Source organism: Corythoichthys intestinalis, chromosome 6 (genome assembly GCF_030265065.1).
Source record: "Corythoichthys intestinalis isolate RoL2023-P3 chromosome 6, ASM3026506v1, whole genome shotgun sequence".
Lineage (NCBI taxonomy): Eukaryota > Metazoa > Chordata > Actinopteri > Syngnathiformes > Syngnathidae > Corythoichthys > Corythoichthys intestinalis.
In genome coordinates this window covers 26564652-26588794 of record NC_080400.1, presented here as the reverse complement: position 1 = coordinate 26588794, position 24143 = coordinate 26564652, and the positions used below count along the sequence as shown (strand labels likewise).

At 39.8% G+C, this 24143-nt stretch overlaps 1 protein-coding gene across 2 annotated transcripts in view; it reads left to right on the top strand.

Annotated features, from left to right (window-relative positions):
• schip1 (schwannomin interacting protein 1) overlaps positions 1–24143 on the top strand; it is a 489903-nt gene that overhangs the window by 412571 nt on the left and 53189 nt on the right. Inside the window, exon 9 of one of the 2 annotated variants that reach the window (XM_057838692.1) lies at positions 773–1537. In XM_057838692.1, coding sequence (XP_057694675.1) covers positions 773–1537 — 765 coding nt within the window. Of the gene's footprint in view, positions 1–772; positions 1538–10747; positions 11116–24143 lie in introns of those variants that run through there. The other variant, XM_057838693.1, reaches the window with a different exon arrangement.

Here is a 24143-nt window from a genome sequence, read left to right as displayed (position 1 = left end):
TAAATGCCATCTTGAGGATTTATTGTCATAATAAACAAATACAGTACTTATGTACTGTATGTTGAATGCATATATTCGTCCGAGTTTTATTCATTTTTTTTTCTTAATGCATTGCCAAAATGTATATGGTCGGGAAAATTATCGGGAATGATTGGAATTGAATCGGGAGCAAAAAAAAAAAAGCAATCGGATCGTGAAATATTGGGATCGGCAGATACTCAAACTAAAACGATCGGGATCGGATCGGGAGCAAAAAAAAAAAAAACATAATCGGAACAACCCTAGTCGCAGCTATGCTGGAGCTTACCACATCTAAGAGAGGGCAAGAGGCAGGGTACACCCTGAACGGGTTGTCAGGCAGTCACAGAGCCACATGGAGACAAACAACCATTCAGGCACACACTCATATCTATGAACATTTTGGAGTGTTCAATCAGCCTAGCATGCATGTTTTTTGGGGACCTGTGGGAGGAAACCGGGGTACCTGGAGAAATCACACACAGGCACCGGGAGAACATGCAAACGTGCTAACCACTCTTCCGCCATGCCACTCCTAGTATTGTGTTACTTGACTTTAAGAAAATTCATACTAGTTTTTATATTTGGACTGTCATATTGTTTGCAAGTAGTTCTCGACCTGGACTATTTTTAGAATTTTAGTTGAACATCCCTTGTGAATAGTTTATGAGCAAACAGTGTTTGAATTTATTTTTTTTTTAATCACTCTTGTGTCCTTCTCTAACACCATTTAATTTTTCTTGTGTCACTACAGGATTACCGGGAGGATGGCATGGACCTGGGGAGCGATGCATCCAGTCGCTCAAGCTCAGAGTCCAACTCCAATAAGGTCACGCCTTGCTCCCCTTCTCCTGACCTGGCCACACTGGATGACTACAAATCATCCCCTTCTCTGGACCTTGTCACCCTTGAGGACTATGAGGAGGACGAGGACTACCAAGAGTACAAAAAAAAGGTGATGGAGGAGTGGGAGAGTGAATACGGAGATGACTGCAGCTCTCCACCGGTCCCCAGTCAGGAGGAATGTGTGAATGGTGTCGAAGAGGCCGATGAGGTTGGCGAGGGATACAGGAAGAACAGCCGTGGCTTCGCCGATGAATTGCAGGATGTGAAGAGTGTTCCGCCCCTCCCGGCCCCCAGCGGACGCACTGCTACAGCCGCCACAGTCCCTGAGGAACTTAAACAAAATGGGAATCTGATTTTGCCTCGCAGCAACCCGCTTGTCTCCCTTGGTACACCACAGGGGGGACTCACAGGGACTCACAAGCCCAGGCACCACAGTTTTAGTCAGGGCAGGGGGAGCCGTAGCACTGGTGGGGGTGGCGAAGGTGGAGGAGGTGGGACTGTGGGACGGATGGGGGGTTACAGAGAAGAGGAGGGTGTAGAAGAAGAAACTCTGCCCACCATGGACTGGGCAGCCCTGGAGAGGCACCTGGCAGGGTTGCAGTGCCGAGAGCAGGAGAACCACAACCTCAATTACAACCAGAACCACAACCTAGGCAAGACCAGCTACACCTCAGTGAGTGTGCATTGCTCTCTCTTTATTTTTCTGCTTCTCTTGTGTATGTCAAAGGCTTTTTCACGCACGCTTTTCCTCAATGTTCCCAAGCTCTGGTGGGCCGCTCTAATCCAGCACTTATCCGTGTCAGATGGACTCCAGATACACAAGGTTAGGTTATCTGAAGTGAAGAACAGGGATTAGTGAGCTAATGTAGCGCTAAGCTATGTTGACCTGGCTATTAACCTGGTCGTCATGGAAGTTGGGGCTGCACAGCTGGAGAAAAGGAAGGCTGCTGGAGGCAATAGGAAGGATGTGACTCAATAGTGTCTGTAGCAGGAAATACACAGTGCAGCCAAGCTAAAGCTGATGGACTTTGCCTTTGCATGACTGATTTCAAGTTAGTGTGTATGCACAAATGTACTGGGACAGCTGGCCATTTTACCTACAGGGAGGCAAAATAAAGTGATGACTAAGATAGCACTTTAAATTGTTCCATAAATCAAACCACTCTTATCTAAAATCATTTTGCCCCATTTATTTAAAAAAAAAAAAAAAAAAAAAAAAATCCAATTCATTTTAACGGAGAGGCACTTAAAGTCCTTGGCATCCATCGCCGTCAGTGGCAACGAATGAGTTAAATAGAACATTAAAAAATTGAATGAACGAATGAATGAATGAACTATTAAATAATGGGTTGTGCATCTTGGCCACCAGGGGACAGTATAATGTTGTCATGCATACGCAAATAAAGATTGCTTTCTCGAGAGCAAATGGCATATTTATGAGGACGATAAAGAAGTGTCTCAGGCATCGATAAATAATCAATCACATAGTTGTTCCAAAAGGGAGACAGTTTTTTTTTTTTTTTTTTTTCTATTCATTTGTTTGTGAGATGTGAGAGCATTGGCCTATTTTAGGGGGGCTTCAGCGTATCTATGGTCGTGTGTCTCTCACCTGTGCCCTGTGATTGACTGGTGACCAATCATGGGTGTTGTCTGATTTGCTGATACATACTTACCGGTACATGAAATTGACTGTCAAGTACAGATGACTGGCTAGGATGGCCTTTTACCAGTAGATGGTAGTGTTGCATTGGCATGTTTGAAGAGAGCAGCACCAAGCCTACATGACTGCCAAAAGCGTTTTGGGTTTATTTGCATTCTCATGATATCACTTAGTTCAAATCCCAAACTTAAATAGATTTGTTTTATGTTCCAAAGGGATGTTACTTTTGAGGAAGAGACCTTGTATACAGTAGTAAAGAATCTTTAAGTCGTGTTGAATGGGCTTTTTTGAGAAAACCTGTTCTCATTTTCAGTGGCGGACTTGGCAATTTTGGGGCCTAAGGCGAACATATCCAGGGGCCCTTTTCATGGGTCAGGGGTTAAAAAGGTGAGAAGGGTGTAGAGGAAATATGTTCCGGTACACTAGGGCTGTCCTAAACGACAAATTTTCTCCTGATTAGTCAGCGGACTAGTTTTACGATTAGTCGACTTATCTAATAATATTCTTTTTTTTTTTTTTTTTTTTTTTTTTTTTTTTTTTTTTTTTTTTTTTTACACATTTATCAATTCAATTTTTTTTGACTTATTGATTCACAAAACCATTTTGGAACACTTAAATTCTTTATTAAAGTACAAATCATGTAAATAACAATAATTAATCACAAATAAACAATGAAGTTCAATGCTGATAGCACAAAAGAATGAAAAGTAAACCAGATTCAGAACACTGACTTTGCCTTTCCAACATTATTAAAAACAATTCTTTAAAAAAATTCTAGCATTATAGTATACTACTATATATAATAGTAGTATAATATTATAATAATTATTCATTGCCAATCATATTTGTCATAAAGAGTGTCATTTGAAAGCTATTCTTAGTGTAGAATCTGTATTATGTAGTATTTACTCAACATATTATAACATTAATTCTGAAGTATGTGGGATTAACTCCAGAAATCGTTACTTACTATATGACAAACGTGACGTGCTTTTATTTTGAAATGTTCACCGGAGGTATGTTCGCTAAAACGCGAACCGAAAGCTTTACACTCCGTAAAAAAAAAATTCTTCGTCATTACTTGTGCTTGTGGTGTCACTAATAGATTTAATTTTTTTTTCATTAGCAAATGCTGTTAACCAGCTGTTGAGTGTTATTATTGTATGACTAATTGGAACTGTACTGCATTGTTTCGCCACAGTGTGTGCTGTTATGTATTTTATGTTCGGTATGAAGAAGAAGAAAGTTAAAAGAGGCATTAGCAGCCTGTTCTCAACTTCTCCCTCACTGCACTTTGGCTCTCATGAGGAGCACGTTCACTCATGTGTTAGAAATACACGATAGCCGATGTGCAAAGTAGCGAGCTGTAAAAACAGCGAGCTTAGTGGCATGAAAAACGCGGGAGAGCTAAGTGAAGCTAACGAACAGCTAAGCGGAGCTAAGCGATGCTAAACGGAGCTAAGCGAAGCTAAACGGTGCTAAATGAAGCTAAGCGACTAATACTCGGTCCGTCGTCGTGGAACACTCCATTGTAGTGCGTGTGTGTGTGTGTGTGGGGGGGGGGGGTAATATAAATGCAGCATTCAAATGGCTTTCTTTTTTGTCTTGATATTTGTTTGTTTGGTATGCTGGCATAATTATACTTGACGAATAGTTGAGGGTGCTGCTGGCGCCGGTGGCCCAATCTCTGGCTCGTTGGGGCAAGGGCAGCTGGTTAAGGGCCCCCTACTGGTTGGGGGCCTAAGGCGATCGCCTACTTCGCCTGAATAGTAGATCCGCCAATGCTCATTTTCCAGGTCCTTTTCCTCTGTGCACACGGACAATGACTTCAGCCACTGCCATTGTAAGTATGTTGTGATCCCGGAGACCCCCACCAACCTACCACCCCACCCCCTTGTCTCCCTAAGGCATGTCAGGAATGCAGTGGAAGATTTGAGGAGGGGCGATAAGAGAGGAAAAAGAGCGGAAAGGAGAGGATATCCTTAGGTTGAAGCCATTCTTAGCCACGTGGCACTCGTGTACCTGCTGTCCTGTACATGACCCTAGTGTTGCTTTCATTTGAGTGGTGCTGGTGATTGACTGTATTACAGGGGTTCGCAAATTTGCAGTAAAATCATATTGATTTCTTCTGAAAACTAAATCTCTACTTTACCAATAAAAAAATTACACCTTTAAGGAAATTAGAGGTGTAAATATTATAAAATGACTATTTTAAAGAATAAACCAATATTTTCCTGAATGAAAGCCGTAATTTTACGAGATTATGTAAAACAGTCCATAATTTCTTTTTAAGTTCAGATAAAATACAATCTTCCTTATGTCATTTATTTTGTCTCCCATAACAATTAATATTGTGACTTTTTGACTTTCATCATTTTCATTCCCATAGTATTTAGTTGTACACACTGTTTAGTGTAAGGACAATGAGAGTCCTTGGAAAAATGGCGCCCTATACACTAAAAGTATGAGAATACCAGATGTATAGTACAGCAATGTGTAGTAATAAAGCTGACCTTTACGAAGCATTATCTACTAAAAGGGGCCCTCCCCTAATCTTTCGACACATCAAGATGGAGATGGGCTTGCCCAGCTGGTGCATACTTAAAAGGAAATACATATAACCATATTCCATGTGGGACAAAAGCTGACATTTTTGATTTGGCTGAGCTGATAACAAAACAACTGGAGATTCACTTTCACATGGAGATGAAGCGATTGACCGACTCAACAAAAACAGTATCACAAACGCTGTGTTTATTCAAGGATTCTTTTACTATATCTGCTCATCAGTAAGCCTTTTAGTCTGCCAAGTCTGATCTCAGCACTTCATTCAGAGGAAGAGCCCTGTGTTGACCTACTGTGGACGCGATAAAAAAAGACAAACAGCCTATCATGCAAGTCTAGCAGAACCTCGAAAGCTGAACGGTACCCCACAGTTGTGCAATTAGACCAAACATTTTAAGAAAATTACGCCCAAGATAGCACAAAATCAACAACAACAAGTTATATATATATTATCATAGGATTACTTCTGCAATGGAATTTTGCTTTTTTGCTTTTGTGACAGCTACACTCAAATAAAAAAAGCTTATTTCAAGTGGTTTCACATAACTGGTTTAAGTGACTATTAAGTTATGTAGTTGAATGAAAAATACATGAATGATTTAAGTAAGACGTAATAAACTACTTAAACAAGTTAATCAATCCGTATTCAAACCTTTTACATGCAAATTGTGTAACCACTCGAAAAAATGAAACAGTATTTATGCAAGAATCTTATTTCAAGTGGTTACTCACAACTGCTTTAAGTAAAAGTAAAGTTACTGTATGTCGTTGAATATAAAATGCCTAAATGATTTAAGACTTCATTCATTTCTTGAACAAGTTAAGAAATTCCTATTCATACCTTTTACATGCAAAATGTGTAAACACATTTTGTTTTCTTACAATAGGAGTGTTAATTTTGAATATTCATTGTGATATTTCTAATATTCTGGATGAGCGGGGGACCTTGGTGCAGATCATGGGTCTAACTGGCAATTGTACCCTTCTGTTGGAGTTCGCAACTGGTAACCGAGGGACTTTTCATCCCTTAAGTAAGCATCGAAGTCAGGCTCACTATAATGTATTTAGTCAACTGAACACACTCCACCTACTTACAGACAACACTACTTCCAGTCATGGTGTCATTCACCCACAAGTCTTTGCACCAGCTTTGTTTTCTGACTCGTGCGCTTAAACTGGGTGGGACTGATTAACTCTGCTAGTACGAACAGCGATCATAACACTGCTAGTGTTAAAACAACACCCAATCAAAACCAATCAACTCAAAAATCATTTACACCAAAAAATTTCAACTCCACAAATTTTGCTATGTACAGCAAACTCAGAGGGACAAATTTCATACAATTTGTGCAATCACGTTTCATATATGTATATTAAGCAATGCTTTTTCATAAGTGTTTTAATTGACTTTCTTACATGATAAATACATCAATGGTTTCCGTAATTTGTAAAAAGACAAAGCTAATATGTATATGGCGGAAAACACAGGATGGCAGGCATCATTTAGGCAAAAATTCGGATGGATGGAAAACACAGACAAGACTGAAAAAGCAGTTTTTTTGCTTTTGCACTCCTCTTTAAAAGAAACTGCTGTATTTTAAGGCAAAACAACTGTTGTGTTTGATAGAACAATATGTCTATATGCTGCCATAGCAGATTGATGGCGCATTAAGCCCCCAAACTATTTTTAATTTGCCCGTTTTACCCTGAAAACACCGTTTACAGACGTCACGCAACCGCTTTTGTTTCAACCCAGCTTTAAAACGAAGGTAATTAATTATATTTTTTACTCAAAATGTCTGTCATTTTTAGCTTAGAATCATTAATTGATGTCAAATATTTTGTTTGAAAAAAAAAAAAAAAAAACGACTTTAAAACGACTGTAAAAAAGTCACGGATATTTACCATACTATCGCTTAATTGTATTTTTTTTTTTTTGTTACTGTCGCATTTCTTCCGATATGTTAGATGATAAATTATCAATCCAAACAAAGAAAAATTGGTAAAAAAAAAAAAAAAAAACGTTTAAAAGGTAAATATATGAAAAAGACAATCTCGACCACTCCTTGATGTCTGCGATTTCTGCATCGCGACCCTTGTTATATTACCATGTTTCACCAATAAAATCCCATAAAAATCCGGCTGTGGCCATTCACAGCTGTGTCTTGAAACTCTGTGATACATTCTACATGGAGTTTTTGGATCGAAACAAGGTACGTACACGATAATATCTCGTTAAATTCATGCCGTCTGTAATTCTGCTCTCGAGGGCTCTCACCTCCAGATAGGGTTTTTCCTGATCAAAATGTTTCCTCCCCCAGAAAATTGAGATTTTAAGCTTTCCAATGATGTACACACATGCATATCGGACAATTTTGAAAGTTGGCTAAATTGTGGGTCTCGGAGCAGAACTTAAGTCACCTGAGTGTTTTCCGCCATATACAATGAAAAACACCTATTTAAATTTAATTTAATTTAATTTAATTACGTTACGTATATATTAAGCAATGATTATTCATAAGTGTTTTAACTGACTCTCTTACATGATAAATACAACAATGGATTCAGTAATGTGTAAAAACACAAAACTAATGTGTATACTAGTATACAATGAATAACACCTATTTATATGTCCAAATAGTGCATGCTCGTTTTTTGAGTGTATATTGTAAAGAAGGAACAAGTTCAAACCAACTTTAAAAAAAGCATTCTAGTTTTCAATAGCATATATTCTGTATCTAATGAAACTGGTACTCTGACACATTAGCAACTTTTCTGAGCTTTCAAGCAACTATTTTTCCCTCAAGGTCAAGTGAATTTTTATATGGCATGCGAATTTAACAGTAAACAGCATTTTGACAGATAAACCATTCTTGGAATAGCTAGCCATGTGCTATACTATACCAGGGGACTTATGGGGTCTTAATCCTCAAATTGGCAGGATTTAGCAGTGACCCAGAAGAGAGTAAGTGGGGGCTGCTTTTAAAATTCTATTAATTATTTAGACACCTAGCCTGGTGGGACCCAGCGGCTAGACAGTGTGAACGTGCAACATGTCGCTTGGGTGTCTGACGCACCCACTTCATGTTTCAGGAGACCTTCATAAGTATAGGACTTAAATTATTGTCACTGTATGACTGAGTGGAGTATTTGCTTCTATCCAGTTTGGATGAATGAAATAGTCATATTAGTGCAGGTGTGTTTATCTTGGGTGGGGTTTTAACTTTTAATCTCAGCATCTGCCTCTAGGCAAAGACTCCCGGGCCAAGAGGGCGATGGGCTGACCTTTTTTTGTCGTTTGTTTCTAATCAACTCGGGAGGCACGTGGCAAAGAGCATTCCATCGGGATATGAACCTCTAACCCGCCATTAAGCCCCGTACTGTGCAAAAATAAACAATAATATTATTTTTCCGAGGCAGCCATGAGGTGAATGGGATTAGGCGAGCTCACGTTCTTGAGCTCTTGCTCTACCTGCATTGAATCAAGACAATTTCCATGCCCTCAGGCTATCGTTTTTTTTTTCATGTTGTAGCACACACACCCAAACTTCTACACTATTTAATAAGCTGAAGTTCTAAATAAGGCATGTGCCGAGACTTGTAATACCACTCTTATCTTTATGTAGAAGCCTTGTTCTTTTTTTAAAATTGTTATTCAATTAAGACACATATTTTAGGTACCCATCCACCTCATTTAATGTATGTAGCGCTGCTCAAACAGTTTGTATAGTGGTAGGATTAAAAGACAATCACATTTTTTAAACTTGTTCGTGGCCAGTGACAGGTATAGATGTCCAATCCATTTAAATTCCTGCTAGCTCTTACAGTTAAAATGACAATGAAATTGAACTTTGTCTATAATTTGGAAATTCACAGTAGAGCAGCCTAAGAAATTCCTGCACATGCCTCCTGTTAAAAAACTGTAAAAGACCTAAAAACACATCTTTGGCACTGAATGAGTTAATTTGTGTCTAAGGTGTTTGAAAGTCAGATGCCCAGTAAATATTAGTTAACACGGCTGCTTCATATTCCTAATGTTTGGATGAGTAAGGGACATGTGTGTAATTTGTTTGCATAGGTTTTCTCTAGGTATTATGGCTTCCTCCCACTTTTCAAGAACAAGCATGTTCATTGAAGGCATCAACAGAAGTAAAAGCGTGAATGTGCCTTGCGATTGACTAGTGGCAGATCCTGGCTGTCATCTGTGATTGGCTCCAGTTATGTGCAGTAAAAAATAAATCAATGGACAGTTTAAATGATACAACTGATATTTACAAAATTTCAACAAAATCTTTAACAATTACAAAAACAGTACATGTGCAGTAGTGTGGCCAGTCAATAGTATTCGTTCAGCTACAATGGGCCGCTACAATGCTAAGTAGGGGTGTGACAAAATATTGAAATGGTGATATATCGTAATACATTGTATCCCAAAAGGTTATCGATATGCTCCTGCCAAGAATCGAGATATCATTTTAAAAAGGTGTCAATGTTTAAAAAAAAAAAAAAGTTGTCTTCCACCATAATAGTGTCTCAGTTAACTCTAAGGCTGCCATCGACTGCGCTCGACTCCAATCCATTTAGACTGGGAACGTTCGTTCATTCGACACCAGAGCATTCGCAGTCATTCTGTCCGATTTTCGGGGCATTTACAGGTCACTTGCTTTTCATTTACAGGTCATTTCCTGTTGAACTTGAGTCACTGCCTATTCATTTGGGTGATTCCCAGGTCACTTCCTGTTCTGTAACTCAAAATAAACAGGAAGTGACCCATAAAATACCCCAAAACTAACAAGAAGTAACTGTAAAGTAAATGACCTCAAATGGCCCAAAATTACCTCATGGCCTGGCATTGGCTGCCACTGATGGCCATAGACGTCCAATCCATTTGAAATGGGAGGGTGGCAGCGAATGAACGAATGTTCATTTGCTGCCACCCTCCCACTTCAAATGGATTGGACGTCTACTAGTGATAAACTCATTCTAATTCACAGCAGAAGCCTGTTTTTCTGTTTATTAGTTGTTTGGTCAGGAAATCATTCTAGGATATTCTACAATGTATCGATAATCGTTGTATCGCCGTATCGTCAGATCATCGTTATCGTGAGCTTTGTATCGCAAATCATATTGTATCGTGAGGTAACAAGAGGTTCCCACTCCTAATGCTAAGTGTCATCCCCCCAAATAAGTAAATTTGTCTGCTACATTGGAATTATCTTGATTGAGGACCTATTCCTATCTGGCAAGAGTGAATGAGGTTTTCTTGTCATTGTACTATCCACGTTGTCGTCCACTACATTTTGAAAGTATCTCATTCCAAATGACTGAGCAAGTTGCTTTTTTTTCCCCAAAGGCTAAGAGGAAAACAAAGTTGGGGCTTAAGTGATACTCTGGCCCAAAAAAGCAGAAGGGGAGCTGACAGACAAAAGCCAGAAAGGCTGTAGTTTGAGAAACCAGTGATTAAGTTGGAACTCGCTTCTCCACCAAAATACCATAACCACTACTTTGAGTTCTCAAGATGGACCCGTAAAAATCGAGAGCTCCTGAATAGGGAATGAATTTTCTTTTTTAAATGAAATGGAATGTCATTTCAGGGCAGGGTTTAAATTGAAGTATCTTCAATATAAGGAAGAAGAAGTAGATGGGGTGTGGGGCTTCAGCCAGGTGTGCAGAGTGACCCCTCAGGCAGTGGTGTCTGGTTCAACTCTGCTGGCCATACATTCCTTTTAGTTCGTATGTGCACGTGTGGGTGTGTTCAAATGTGTGGGTGCCACCGGGTGAAACACGCCCGGCCCTCCACACACTTTTGCACCGCCTCTTCCTCAGAGTTAAACTGTCTTGCCTTAGTTCGCACACTCTTATACACACGCTCACCTTATTACTACATATCAAAGGATATCTTTTTCTCCTCATGGGAGTCTGACAGTCTGCCAACATTGGTGCAGGGTTTTTCCCATTTTTGTCAGTGGAGTATTTTTCAATCTTTAACCTTGGATTCCTCACAGCCTGCTGGGCGCTTAACTCAGGTAAAGAACACAATGATGTTTTAGTGTTATTGAACAAATAGAAAAACACATCGAATGAATGAATCGAAAACATTATGATGATCGATGATTGAAGGAACTGTCATCGGGCCAAAGTCTCCTGCAAATAATACCAGCTTCAGGCCCCAAATTCTTCTGTTATGACACGTTGTCTGTTGAGGTTGTGTGTACAAAGGTAACCATGTGTGCAGATTTCCATACATAACGTAGAGCCGGCTTAGTCATCAAATATGCACTCCATGTGTATTTGAATGCTGCTCCGTATAAGCAGCAAGCGCTACACCTACAGTGGGGCAAATAAGTGTTTAGTCAACCACCAATTGTGCTACTTGAAAAGATTAGAGACGCCTGTAATTGTCAACATAGGTAAACCTCAACCATGAGAGACAGAATGTGAAAAAAAAAACAGAAAATCACATTGCTTGATTTTTAAAGAATTTATTTCCAAATTAGAGTGGAAAATAAGTATTTGGTCACCTAAAGCAAGCAAGATTTCTGGCAGTCAAAGAGGTCTAACTTCTTCTAACGAGATCTAACGAAGCTTCACTCGTTACCTGTATTAATGGCACCTGTTTTAACTGATTATCGGTATAAAAGACACCTGTCCACAACCTCAGTCAGTCACACTCCAAACTCCACCATGGCCAAGACAAAAGAGCTGTCGAAGGACACCAGAGACAAAATTGTAGACCTTCACCAGGCTGGGAAGACTGAATCTGCAATAGATAAAACGGGTGGTGTAAAGAAATCAACTGTAGGAGCAATTATTAGAAAATGGAAGACATACAAGACCACTGATAATCTCCCTCGATCAGGGGTTCCATGCAAGATCTCACCCCGTGGCGTCAAAATGATAACAAGAACGGTGAGCAAAAATCCCAGTACCACACGGGGGAACCTAGTGAATGACCTACAGAGAGCTGGGACCACAGTAACAAAGGCTACTATCAGTAACACAATGCGCCGCCAGGGACTCAAATCCTGCACTGCCAGACGTGTCCCCCTGCTGAAGCCAGTACACGTCCAGGCCGTCTGCTGTTCGCTAGAGAGCATTTGGATGATCCAGAAGAGGACTGGGAGAATGTGTTATGGTCAGATGAAACCAAAATAAAACTTTTTGGAAGAAACACAGGTTCTCGTGTTTGGAGGAGAAAGAATACTGAATTGCATCCGAAGAACACCATACCCACTGTGAAGCATGGGGGTGGATACATCATGCTTTGGGGCTGTTTTTCTGCAAAGGGACCAGGACAACTGATCTGCGCAAAGGAAAGAATGAATGGGGCCATGTATCGAGAGATTTTGAGTGAAAATCTCCTTCCATCAGCAAGGGCATTGAAGATGAGACGTGGCTGGGTCTTTCAGCATGACAATGATTCCAAACACACAGCCAGGGCAACAAAGGAGTGGCTTTGTAAGAAGCATTTCAAGGTCCTGGAGTGGCCTAGCCAATCTCCAGATCTCAACCCTGTAGAAAATCTTTGGAGGGAGTTGAAAGTCCGCGTTGCCCAACGACAGCCCCAAAACATCACTGCTCTAGAGGAGATCTGCATGGAGGAATGGGCCAAAATACCAGCAACAGTGTGTGAAAAGCTTGTGAAGAGTTACAGAAAACGTTTGGCCTCCGTTATTGCCAACAAAGGGTACATAACAAAGTATTGAGATGAACTTTTGGTATTGACCAAATACTTATTTTCCACCATGATTTGCAAATAAATTCTTTAAAAATCAAACAATGTGATTTTCTGTTTGTTTTTTTTCACATTCTGTCTGCCATGGTTAAGGTTTATCCATGTTGACAATTACAGGCCTCGCTAATATTTTCAAGTGGGAGAACTTTCACAATTAGTGGTTAACTAAATACTTATTTGCCCCACTGTATATTCAATGTCTTCCCTCACAGCATCCCTTAGTTTGCACATTTGTGACACTTAGTTACACCGGAGTTAATAGAGGGAGATGGTTGTGAAAGCTGGTGAACCTCAAACTATTAGACCAATAGGAGCACTGTGAAGTCAAAGGTACCAGTCACGTGATCGCTAAGGTGCACACATTCAAAACAAGATGCAGATGGCGGATGGAGTCCGCGATATCTTGCTATGGAGAGATGTTTTCAATGTTATTTTAGGTATTTTAGAAGGCGGTTAAATGGAAAGTTCCGAATTTCTGACATAAGGCTTAATCTTAGTTAGTGGAGGTTTCGTCGGTGGAGTTGATTTTAACAAATTCCGTCCAGTTTGTTAGTTATTTGCTGGTTTCCAGGCTCCGGAATGGCTATGATAGCGCAAGTCAAAGGTGCCTGCTTAGCATACCGATAAAAAAACATGCACGCAGGAGAATCACCGATAAACCATCCCATGCCTGTTGGCTATAAAATTGCATGTCCATAATTGTAATATGAACAGCAACATTTGTAATCCAGCAGCTCTGCAGGGAACAGGCTGTCTAGGCAAGCATGGCGGAGTGATATCACATCGTTTTGTTTTTCAATGCTGATTTTTTTTTTTTTTTTTTTTTTGTGGGAACGAAAGGGACTTCTCGGCAGACTGAGAGGCAGCACAAGTGGCCAAAGCACTCCTCCTATGTTAGATCTGCTAATATCGATTTTTAATGGCATGCTAAGCAAGCATTGACTCACACTAGCTTAGCCTCTCCGGAGCCCTGAAACTAACACATAACTGACAAACTGCACGGAATTAGTTGAAATCAACTCCACCAACTAATTAAACCCCTGCCAACTCTAAGATTAAGCCTAAAGTAAAAAATTCTGAACTTTCCCTTCAAGCAGTCAAACAGTTTAGAGCAACAACTAGCAATGTAAATTCAAATTGTGCTAATTTACAAGTCTTGTATCTTACAGCCGACCCAACTCAGCAACAATACTTTTTTTTTTTGAGGATTTTGTAAATGTAAAATTGCCTCAAGGCCAAAAACCTACTGGGTGAATCTAAATGGATTTTGTGAGGATTTGTGAGTGTGAGAGAGCAAAAGGCAAGCGACACAGGCGAACTACCTTAAATGGGTAAAATCATTCAACTGTGGTCAATGCAGCCTGTATGATAGACCTTCTGTGATTTGATGGTTGCTTGCTTTGTGTGTTAAAATGCGTGCTCTCTATTATAGGTTTTTATTATTAGAATGTCACATGATAAAAGAAGCTGACCTAGAAAGCTCACAGTGTTTTGAAGTTCATTCATAATGATGGCAAGGAATGCATCAATTTATCTCCAGTCAAAGTTCACCTTTATATGCGGCCAGATAATCCCTGGGGTAAACAAACTGAAAACATGTGGATGATGGCAAGGGAGTAACATTAGGTGTGGAAGTGCCGGCAAACCTGCGGTATAACATCTTGCATACTTCATCTGGGTGATCTGCCTGATAGTCACAAGAAGTTACACCAACACACCCTCTGATTCATTCCGATGTGAGTCAACCTATAATGTAAAAGCACAAGGTGATAATAACGGTGTTTCCACCTTGGAATTGAATTCGTGCAAAACAGGTAAGAATCACTCATAACATCTTTTGACACCAAAGAGTGGTGCCTGCTCTATAGCATAGAGTATATAAAAAAATCATAAAATGTATATGTTGCAATTCTTGTTTTTTGACTATAACTCCACTACAAAAATAATTTTAATAATAGCACAGTAACTCATTCTCATTTTTAAACTGTATGGTAGATAAATAAATTGATATTATATTTACAATTTGTATGTTTGTGTTTCACTTAATTACATTTTATTTTTGTTTCATGACAATTGATAAATTAACCAATTATACTGTATAGATTTTCTTTAGGCGGCTAACATCAACACAGTTGCTTATTTAATAAACTTTTAATGCTGTCAATGATCGAAATGGAAGAATACATGGTCCAAATCTCTTTTGAATTAAAAAAAAAAAAAAATCAAATAAATATTAGGGCTGTCAAAATTATCGCATTAACGGCCGGTAATTAATTTTTTTAAATTAATCACGTTAAAATATTTGACGCAATTAACACACATGTTCCGCTCAAACAGATTAAAATGACAGAACAGTGTCATGTCCACTTGTTACTTGTGGTTTTTGTCTCCCTCTGCTGGCGCTTTGGTGCGACTGATTTTATGGGTTTTAAGCACCATAACGTAATGTAATTAATGACATCAACAATGGCGAGCTACTAGTTTATTTTTTGATTGAAAATTTTACAAATTTTATCAAAATGAAAACATTAAGAAGGGTTTTAATATAAAATTTCAATAACTTGTACTTACATTTATCTTTTAAGAACTACAAGTCTTTCTATCCATGGATCGCTTTAACAGAATGTTAATGTTAATGCCATCTTGTTGATTTATTGTTATAATAAACAAATATAGTACTTATGTACAGTATGTTGAATGTATATATCCGTCTTGTGTCTTATCTTTCCATTCCAACAATAATTTACAGAAAGATATGGCATATTTTATAGATGGTTTGAATTGCGATTAATTACGATTCATTAATTTTTAATCGTTTGACAGCCCTAATAAATATCCAATCAACACAAGAATGTGATTATTCAGCAAAATAGGCGGTCAGCCCATATTTTGCCCGCAAGTGATCTAGAGTGCTCGCTTGAAAGCACCCTTTTGTGACTTCATTAGTGGGTTACAGTGTGTCACATTGCAATCTCGTCACATTATTTACATTAGTCTTGGCGCACCAACATGAATTCAATGTGAACCCGCTCCTCTTTCTGGACTCACTTTTTCCCCAAACATACCTCGCTTTTGCACGATTCCCTCTCGTGAGTTCTGCTAATTGTTCTTTTCCTTACACTGTCATGAAGCATTAAAGCTCAATGTTTTCAGTCAGCGAAAGTACAGCAGGAGGGCATTGGCTGCCCTCCTCAAAGCTCCAGCCCACCGCCACCCCCTTTCAAAAACACCATCAAAAAGGGGCGCCGGCTGTCAGTGTCAAAGTGCACTTTGGGGGAAATTGGGATTTATTTGTAGCAGTGGGGAGGCGGTCTCTTTGACACAAGTCTATACATCCAACACGGTCCCCATAGAGTTTAGATGAATACACAAAACACACAGGTCAGTTCGGTAATGGGCAAACTGAGGGTATTGACTTAACAACTCAAGTCTTGAAATGATACATTCATTGGGCCTGTGTTAAAAACGTGTCCAGATAAATGTTAATTTGGGTGGAGCTGCAACTTAAAACTGCTCTTCTCTGCATCTAATTATAGTTTGGGTGTGCGAGGCAGAGAAGTGGGGTTGTAAACGTTGTAAGCGTGTTTATCCGGAGCTAAGAATATACTGGTACTAATGTTTTTTTCCTTCCAACTAATGCATGTTTAAAAACATGCACTTACATACAGATCACACATGCAAAAGCTGGGATCAAAAGGAAGATATTTTTGTCTCAGTGTTGTTCTGTGTGTGTGTGTGGGTGTGCAGTGCGTGCGTATGTGAGTGTGTGCTGTGCAGTGTACTCGAGCACGCTGAGCGCTTCATCTGTTGCCGGTGAGCGGAACACATTTATCTCATCACATGCCAGCAGCACAGACCAGCATCTTCATTACTTCGATTTAGCATCATTTGAAAGAGGATTTCTATTATTATTTCTCTATTTCCTTGATTATTACACATAATTCTCCCTCTTATCATTTCTGTCTGAATGAACAGATTTGCTGACATCACACATTATGATAGTTTAACTTTAAACATTTTCTTTGCGTTATTATAATAAGAATAATAAGAATAATAATACCGTATTGGCCCGAATATAAGACAGTGTTTTTTGCATTGAAATAAGACTGAAAAATTGGGGGTCATCTTATATCCGCGGTCTAGACCTTATACCCATTCACGACGCTAGATGGCGCCAGATATCATTGAAGCGATGTTCATTCATGATAAATCTCAGCTACTCTCAAGTTTAACCAGTTTGAATTATTTTATTGCAATGTTTTTCCATATTCAGATTTGTTTCAAGACTACAGTTACAGTTAGACTTCACTGGTTAATGCAGTTTTGCAATTTTGTTGTCTTATCACAATAGATTGGTTTATTTACATTTCAAAAACCAGAAGCCATTCATTTACGAATGATTGCACTTTAGTTTACATATTTAAATGTTCAGATATTAAGATTTGAATGAGGCAAAATAACATGCTTTTTCTCTCAAATATATTATTATAATCATTTGTTTCAGATGTGCTGTGATTATTTTCTGTATAAAAATTAATTTGGTGTTCAAAAAGTCTTTTTTTCAAACTTGAGTCTTGAAAAAGAGGGCGTCGTCTTATAACCAGGGCCGTCTTATATTCAGGCCAATACGGTACATTTTATTTGAAGGTGCCTTTCTGGCACTCAAGGTCGCCGTACAGTCATTTAAAAAACAATTAAACAAATTAAAGACTAAAGCAGTAAAAATTGAATAAGTATAGAACGTTTAGAACAATAAAAATACTAATAGAAAAACTAATTAGCAGGAAAAAAAACACAATGAAATTAGGGATTATTATGGATATGCAAGTCTGAACAGGTGAGTTTTGAGTTTGGATTGAAAAAGGGGGAGTGAGTCTGTGTTCCTGAGTTCGGGGGGTAGTGAATTCCAAAGCTGGGGAGCAGAGCGGCTGAATGCTCTGTTCCCCATGGTACTGAGGCGAGCGGTGTAAGGAGGTGGAGGATCTGAGGGCACAGGAAGGAGTTGTAGCATAGAGGATGTCGGACAGGTATGAGGGGGCAAGGTTGGGGATGGCCTTGAATGTGAGGAGGAGAACTTCGTACTGGATGCGAAAGTGGACCGGGAGCCAATGGAGCTGGCGGAGAACTGGAGTGATGTGTTGGACGAAAGGGGTACGAGTTATGATGCAAGCGGCTGAATTCCTGACCTGTTGGAGTTTATGGAGGGTCTTTTGAGGGAGGCGAAAGAGGAGAGAGTTGCAGTAATTAGTATTGCAGTGTTAGAAGAACTTGGCAAAATCTTGCCTGTGTATATATGTAGATGCCCTGCACCTTCATGGTTCACACTTCGACATTATTTGTTGAAAAACTCACCCATTTGCTGTTTGTGTTTGTTTTGAAATCCCCACAAGATGGTGAGAAAGCTATGTGTGAATCGGAAACTAGTACATTTTAATGGTCCGATTAACTCTTGGAATGATTTCAACTTGAAGACAAGATTTGAATGTTAGGTGGAGCTAAGTTTAACTTGGTTTGATGCAAGCGAGTGCTCACTGAAAGTTTGTGTACACGCGTACTTGATGAAGATGAGTTTAGATTATATTGTGATTAATGTGGTTTGAGATCATATTTGGACATATATTATGGGTTAAATCATCTGTAATAGGGATGTCCCGATCCAATCACGTGATCACAAATTGGGACGATTTCACCATTTTTCAGAGGATCAGAATAGAGTAAAAAGGATTGGGTTTTTCCGCTTCATGCTCGTGCAGCGCCACACCCTCCCTCCTGCTAAACAGTGTGGCCAAACTGTCCAGTACAGTTTATGTTTGGTACTTAAAATCAACGATGATTGACAGGTTTGTAGCTTTGATCTTGCTAGAAAAGCTTGGTGGCTCTACAATCAAAGGCACAAATTTGTTAATCATCATTAAACTTGCAGCCCAGTCATAAGTATGCTGTGGCAACTCATTCTGTGAGAGGCTGTTTTGAGTCAAAGCCTGATCAAGTGTCTAATAAGGTCAGGCGTTTTTATATGTTATTCTTGTTTTAAAATAATTCACATTATGAAGGTGTCACAGTGGGACTGTAACATGTTTGGGACTTTAGTTCAAACTAAAAATAACTTTTTTCGGTATCGGGTCGGGACTCTGCAGATTCCCTAAATCAGGTGACTCAGAGTCGGGTGCAAAAATATGCGCTCGGGACATCCCTAATCTTTAACATTTTGAGCATTTCTGGAGCACTCAATCACAAGCGCTTTTTTTTCACTTCTTACTATAGCGCGAGGTTGTTCACAGCCTATCTTCTCTACCACTCTAGCATTTTCTACTGTAATTTTTGTATAGAAGTAGGGGAGAAATCACTGCATCACTCTGTTTTTCTTTGTTTTTTATGTAGTTAGGCTTCATGTCAAGTTGCTGCTTTGACTTGTAGCCCCTTCCCTCATAAAGTATGATTTCTACTTGCAAGTGTAATTGCTTGCCTGTCGGTCTTTAACCCAGTTGGTAGTCACATGTTGGGACACATTTCAAAATGTGAAGTATTACTACAGCCTGGTGGTCACAGCAGGCTCAGTATTTCCACGACCAACCGCAGGCCTCATTAGCGCAACTCTGGTGAATAAGCATGACACACACACACACACATGCATGCTCCCTTTCTTCCTGTCAGAGCGAGCTCATTACCGCCAGATTCTCGCCTTCACACTGAGCCAACCTGCTTCGCTATGCAGTGTTTTTGCACTGGCACGAAATGTCAGTCCACTAAAAGCATCTGGGCTGCCGTCTCCCCCGCTGTGAGGGATGGCAAGGCCATGCAGGAGCCATAGGGGAAGGACCGCAACGATGGAGAGGAGTAATGAAAAGGAAGCAAGTGTAGTTACAGCCAAATCCCATCCGGAGGAAGGAGGGGGACGATTGGCAAAAGAGCGGACAAGGAGCTTCGTAGAGAGGAAGTGAGAAGCTGGGACACATCAACAAAATCTGCAGCTTGTTTAGGAGGAATTGTTTTGTTTTTTTATTGAAAATTTCATATTCATTTAAGAGGGTAGAAGGATTTTTTTTTTTTAATCCTCAATTTCTGCAATGTTTGTAAGAATTTTATCTCTTTATTACATTGACAAAATAGGCACTTAAGACTTACGCATGTAAGCAAAAGTGTGGTATAGAAAGTTAAAATTCAAATGCACAGCCAACCCAGATAGCAAAATATAACTGCAGCGGACATGGGCCAGATGCACAACAAATTGCGGCCCAATTTCATGAAACGGATCCGGCCCAATGTATTTTTAAACAATGGGCCAAACTCAATATGGATTGACTTGCCAGATCAGCAAACAGGTTTCGGGCCAGAACTGGTCCAAAGAAGCAGACATGACATTAACGTATAGCCCAGATATGGCACACATGTTACCCAATCTGGACCAGCACTGGGCCAGATGTAGTCCAGAATCCCAAATAACAAAATATAACTGGAGTGGACATGGGCCAGATGTAATTCAAATTTCGGACCAATTTTGTAAAAAGGATCCGCCCGAACTCAATATGAATTCACTTGCCGGATCAGCAAAGACTTTGGGCCAGAACTGGTCCAAAGTATTAGAAACCACAATGGATGGCCCTGATAAAAAGATTATTTTATTTGGAACAAGCAATTCCACATATAAAGATTTGTTTTGACATTTTTAGACTATGAACAACATTGTATTTAAGGTTCTGAGGTAACAGGAGACCCAAGCTCAGAGGCGGGAGGCAAACTGGCAGTGGTAACAAGAGTTTATTGACGATTAGATGGAGTGGCGGATAGTGTCCGGTGGGCAATTTGGTGCTAGAACAGATGAACGGCCAAGCAGGCGTTCTAGCAGGCAAGCGGTACAGAATCAAGGGCAAAAAAACAGAAAAGAGCTCAGAATCAGGATTTCAAGATTCTTTGTTAGCTGAAAGCTGGAGTCACAAACTCGAGGAGTTGAGTTGGTGATCTGGCACTAATGTGAGGCCAAGGAACGGTGTAAATAAACTGCTCACGCCATCTGTCCAATCCTATGATAAAGGCAGTGACACACATAGACACACACACACAAGGGGGAGGAGCGGTGCTCAGGGTTCCAGGGGCCCTTACAGTATTTAAGCATTGAAACAGAGTACATGCTTTCTCCCTCCATATGTTGTTCTGCAACAAATTTTGTACTACTTAACTTGCAGACATGGCAGATGACTTGAATACACTTTCCATTGAGAGAGCTCAAGGGTTGCACAAGTTACCTAGCAGGCTCAGGTTCTGAGCTGTAGACCTAGGGATGACAAATATTTGTGATTACAAATGATTTAATGATAAAGGACTATCAAATAAAATACTGAGTTGATGATTGTATAAACACAATATAAACACATTACAGTATGATACATTGAACAAAATAGACCCCAAATAATACTGAAAATAGTTTTGATACAAATCAGTGCTAGCCTTATATTGATGTGGTTTCTGCTACTTTGGCCCTGTTCTGGCCCAAACTGTTTGTTCATCCGGCAAGTGAATCCATACTGAGTTGGTTTATTGTTAAAAAAGACATTGGAGTGGATCTGTTTTACAAAATTGGGCTAAAATTTGCAGTACATCTGGTCAATGTCCGCTGCAGTTATATTTTGCTACCTTGGTAACGTTAACGCTCGATTGAATAACTTGTTTAACAGTCAAGCAGTGACTTCAAAATGCAAATATGACTTTGACTAAAGCACTTACCTCAAAAAAATGCCATCCACCAAGATGTGTCCTGACTCCTCCGTGTTCTCCTGTTTAGTGTGACTGCGCGGATGCCCGCTTTCAGGGTTCGCGCTGCTGTGACATCACGTGTCGACCGTTAAGTACAGATTTTGATCACGTCTGTTCTGCACGGTCCGCCCCGGAACAGTGCGTAACTTATTTCTGGACTGTCAGATTGATGATCCCGGCCGCATCTGGCGCACTGACGTTCAGTGGACGTGATTGCTATGTGAATCTGGCGAGCTGATCTGGCACAGTCACTTGCCATTGGGAAAGCACTCAGGAGAATACAGACCTCCATTCCACCTCCAAACCGAGGTGATTTTAAACATATCCATTCGACTTATTTGTCACTGCTCCACTTCAGTAGGTGTGGGTGGCAGGAATATGCAATAGAAAGTGAGTGCCATATTTTGTTTGATCTGGCCCCATTGATGGGGACAATAATGGGTCCAGGATTCATAGTGTTACCTGTTTGAATGGGAAAATGGAGTGAAATATTTGAATAATGTTGCTGGCTAACTAAAGGACAATTAGTGGTTCCAATTTAAAAAAAAAAAAAAAAAAAAGCAAAATGGAGATGGAAAATTCTGGCATACAATGCTACAGTGGCTGAATTAATAAGGCTCTTGGTTTTCTACCCATAAACAAACCCATCCTCGTCGCATCGTGTGAAGTACCTGATCTCAAAGTAAGGTAAACCATACACCATTGATGGAAAACTCATTAAACCATCTGTGTTGAATTCCATTCACAGTCACATTTTAGCTCTTTCCGCACCCTAAGAGCACATTGCTTGTCACTTGGAAATGATTGCCTCTTGATTATCGTATTCATTATCATTTCTGTTTGCATCCATAAATACACCCACGCCATTAGTGTTAAATACACATTGCCAGGCATTCACGCGTGTGTGTTAGTTGGGTTCATGTGTGGGATGAGAGAAGGCGCTCAACACTGAGTCGCTCCCTCACAGCATGAGCGGTGCACTTAAAAGTGAGCGCCTGACTCTGCGCATGCATAATTCACATTCAACATTACAGGCGGCATAAAGCTACGGTCTCTGTTCTCCAGTATCCACCTTTCAGTTTTGGTGTTTATCCATCGGCGATTTGGTTGATCTGCATGGGAGGCATAACTGTTTTCTCTATTAAAAACTGACGCTTTAGGCTTGTTGCCTATTTACTTCAGTTTGCTTTGCTGATAATAAATCGATGCTGTCTTTGCATCCACCTGTGTAGTGACTCAGATTGTAACCTTGACAACCATTTGAGGGGGAGCAGGGGGTAACTTGGAGCACTGTGCTGCCATGGTAATGGTGCTGGGTTCTTAAATTGAAGCCTGAATAAAAAAAAGTTCAATCAGTGTGTTACAGTGTGTGAATTTGTATTCACACAGCTTTAGGCTTTTGTGCCTTCATATCTAGAATTTAAGTTCAAAGTATTGGCACAATTTTATTTACCCACTGTAAATAACCGTTAAAAAATAGATAACACAATTTTTCCTCTTCTGGATCATAGGTGATGTAGACCACACTCTGTATTTGTCTCTAGTCCATCATAGTGGAAAGTACACTTTACTCATCCACCAGCCACATCTATTTTATACACATGTATTTTGCATAATGTACTCTGTAGTTGTTATTAGTCAAGTTCATAGACCTTACCTAAAACAGGGTCATAAGCCAATGAAAGAATTGCAAACAGACATTTGTCAAATGGCCTTGACCCAGTGGCGTGGGAGCTGGGCGCTGAGAGTGCGGCAGCATCCCCTGGTGTTGGGGAGAAAAAAACTGTTTTAGTAGATTTTTTTTTTTTTTAAACAAATATTACATATTGAAACAATACAGTAACTTTGGGGTTAAATATACTGTATATCTTGAAAAAGTTTATTTTTTTGTTAATTACATGGTTACCACTAGAGGTGTGCAAAATTTCCGATTCTTAGATTATTCGCGATTCGGCCGTGATTCGAGAACGATTCGCAAACATCCAAATTCCGATTATTGAAATATGCCAAGCAAAGCGGAAGTACAACACACTCAGCGCGCCGCGCGGTCTTCGGGACGCAATGAGGAACGGAGCGAGAGTAGCTAAACATCATGCTTCTCATTACCCGGCCCCTCGGGTAATGCCAATGCTCAACTCACGGCTCTAGCTCAACTCATGCCATGAGATAAAAAAAACACAACAACATACCTGACTGCTGCCGAAAAGCTGCTACAAAGTACATTCACATAATGTTACGGTAGATATCATTTATATACGACTAGATGCAATATAGATTCGGTAGCGTTAGCAGCACATCTACAAAAAGCTAGATGCAGGCGTTAGTAAACGGCCGCCATCTTAAAGCAGTACACTTCCCTGCAAGGCTGTTGTAGCGAACCTTCCAAGCAAACCTAATTAACTTTTTATCTAAAATACTCCTAAATCGGTAAAATATTGACTTGAATCTATCTTTAAAATAGTTTTATAACTTTCACATGTCGAAAGTAGACAAAAGGGAAATTATGGATTAAGGGGAGCAATTTTAACAACTTTAACGGTTGATTCACAACATTAAATTAATTGAATG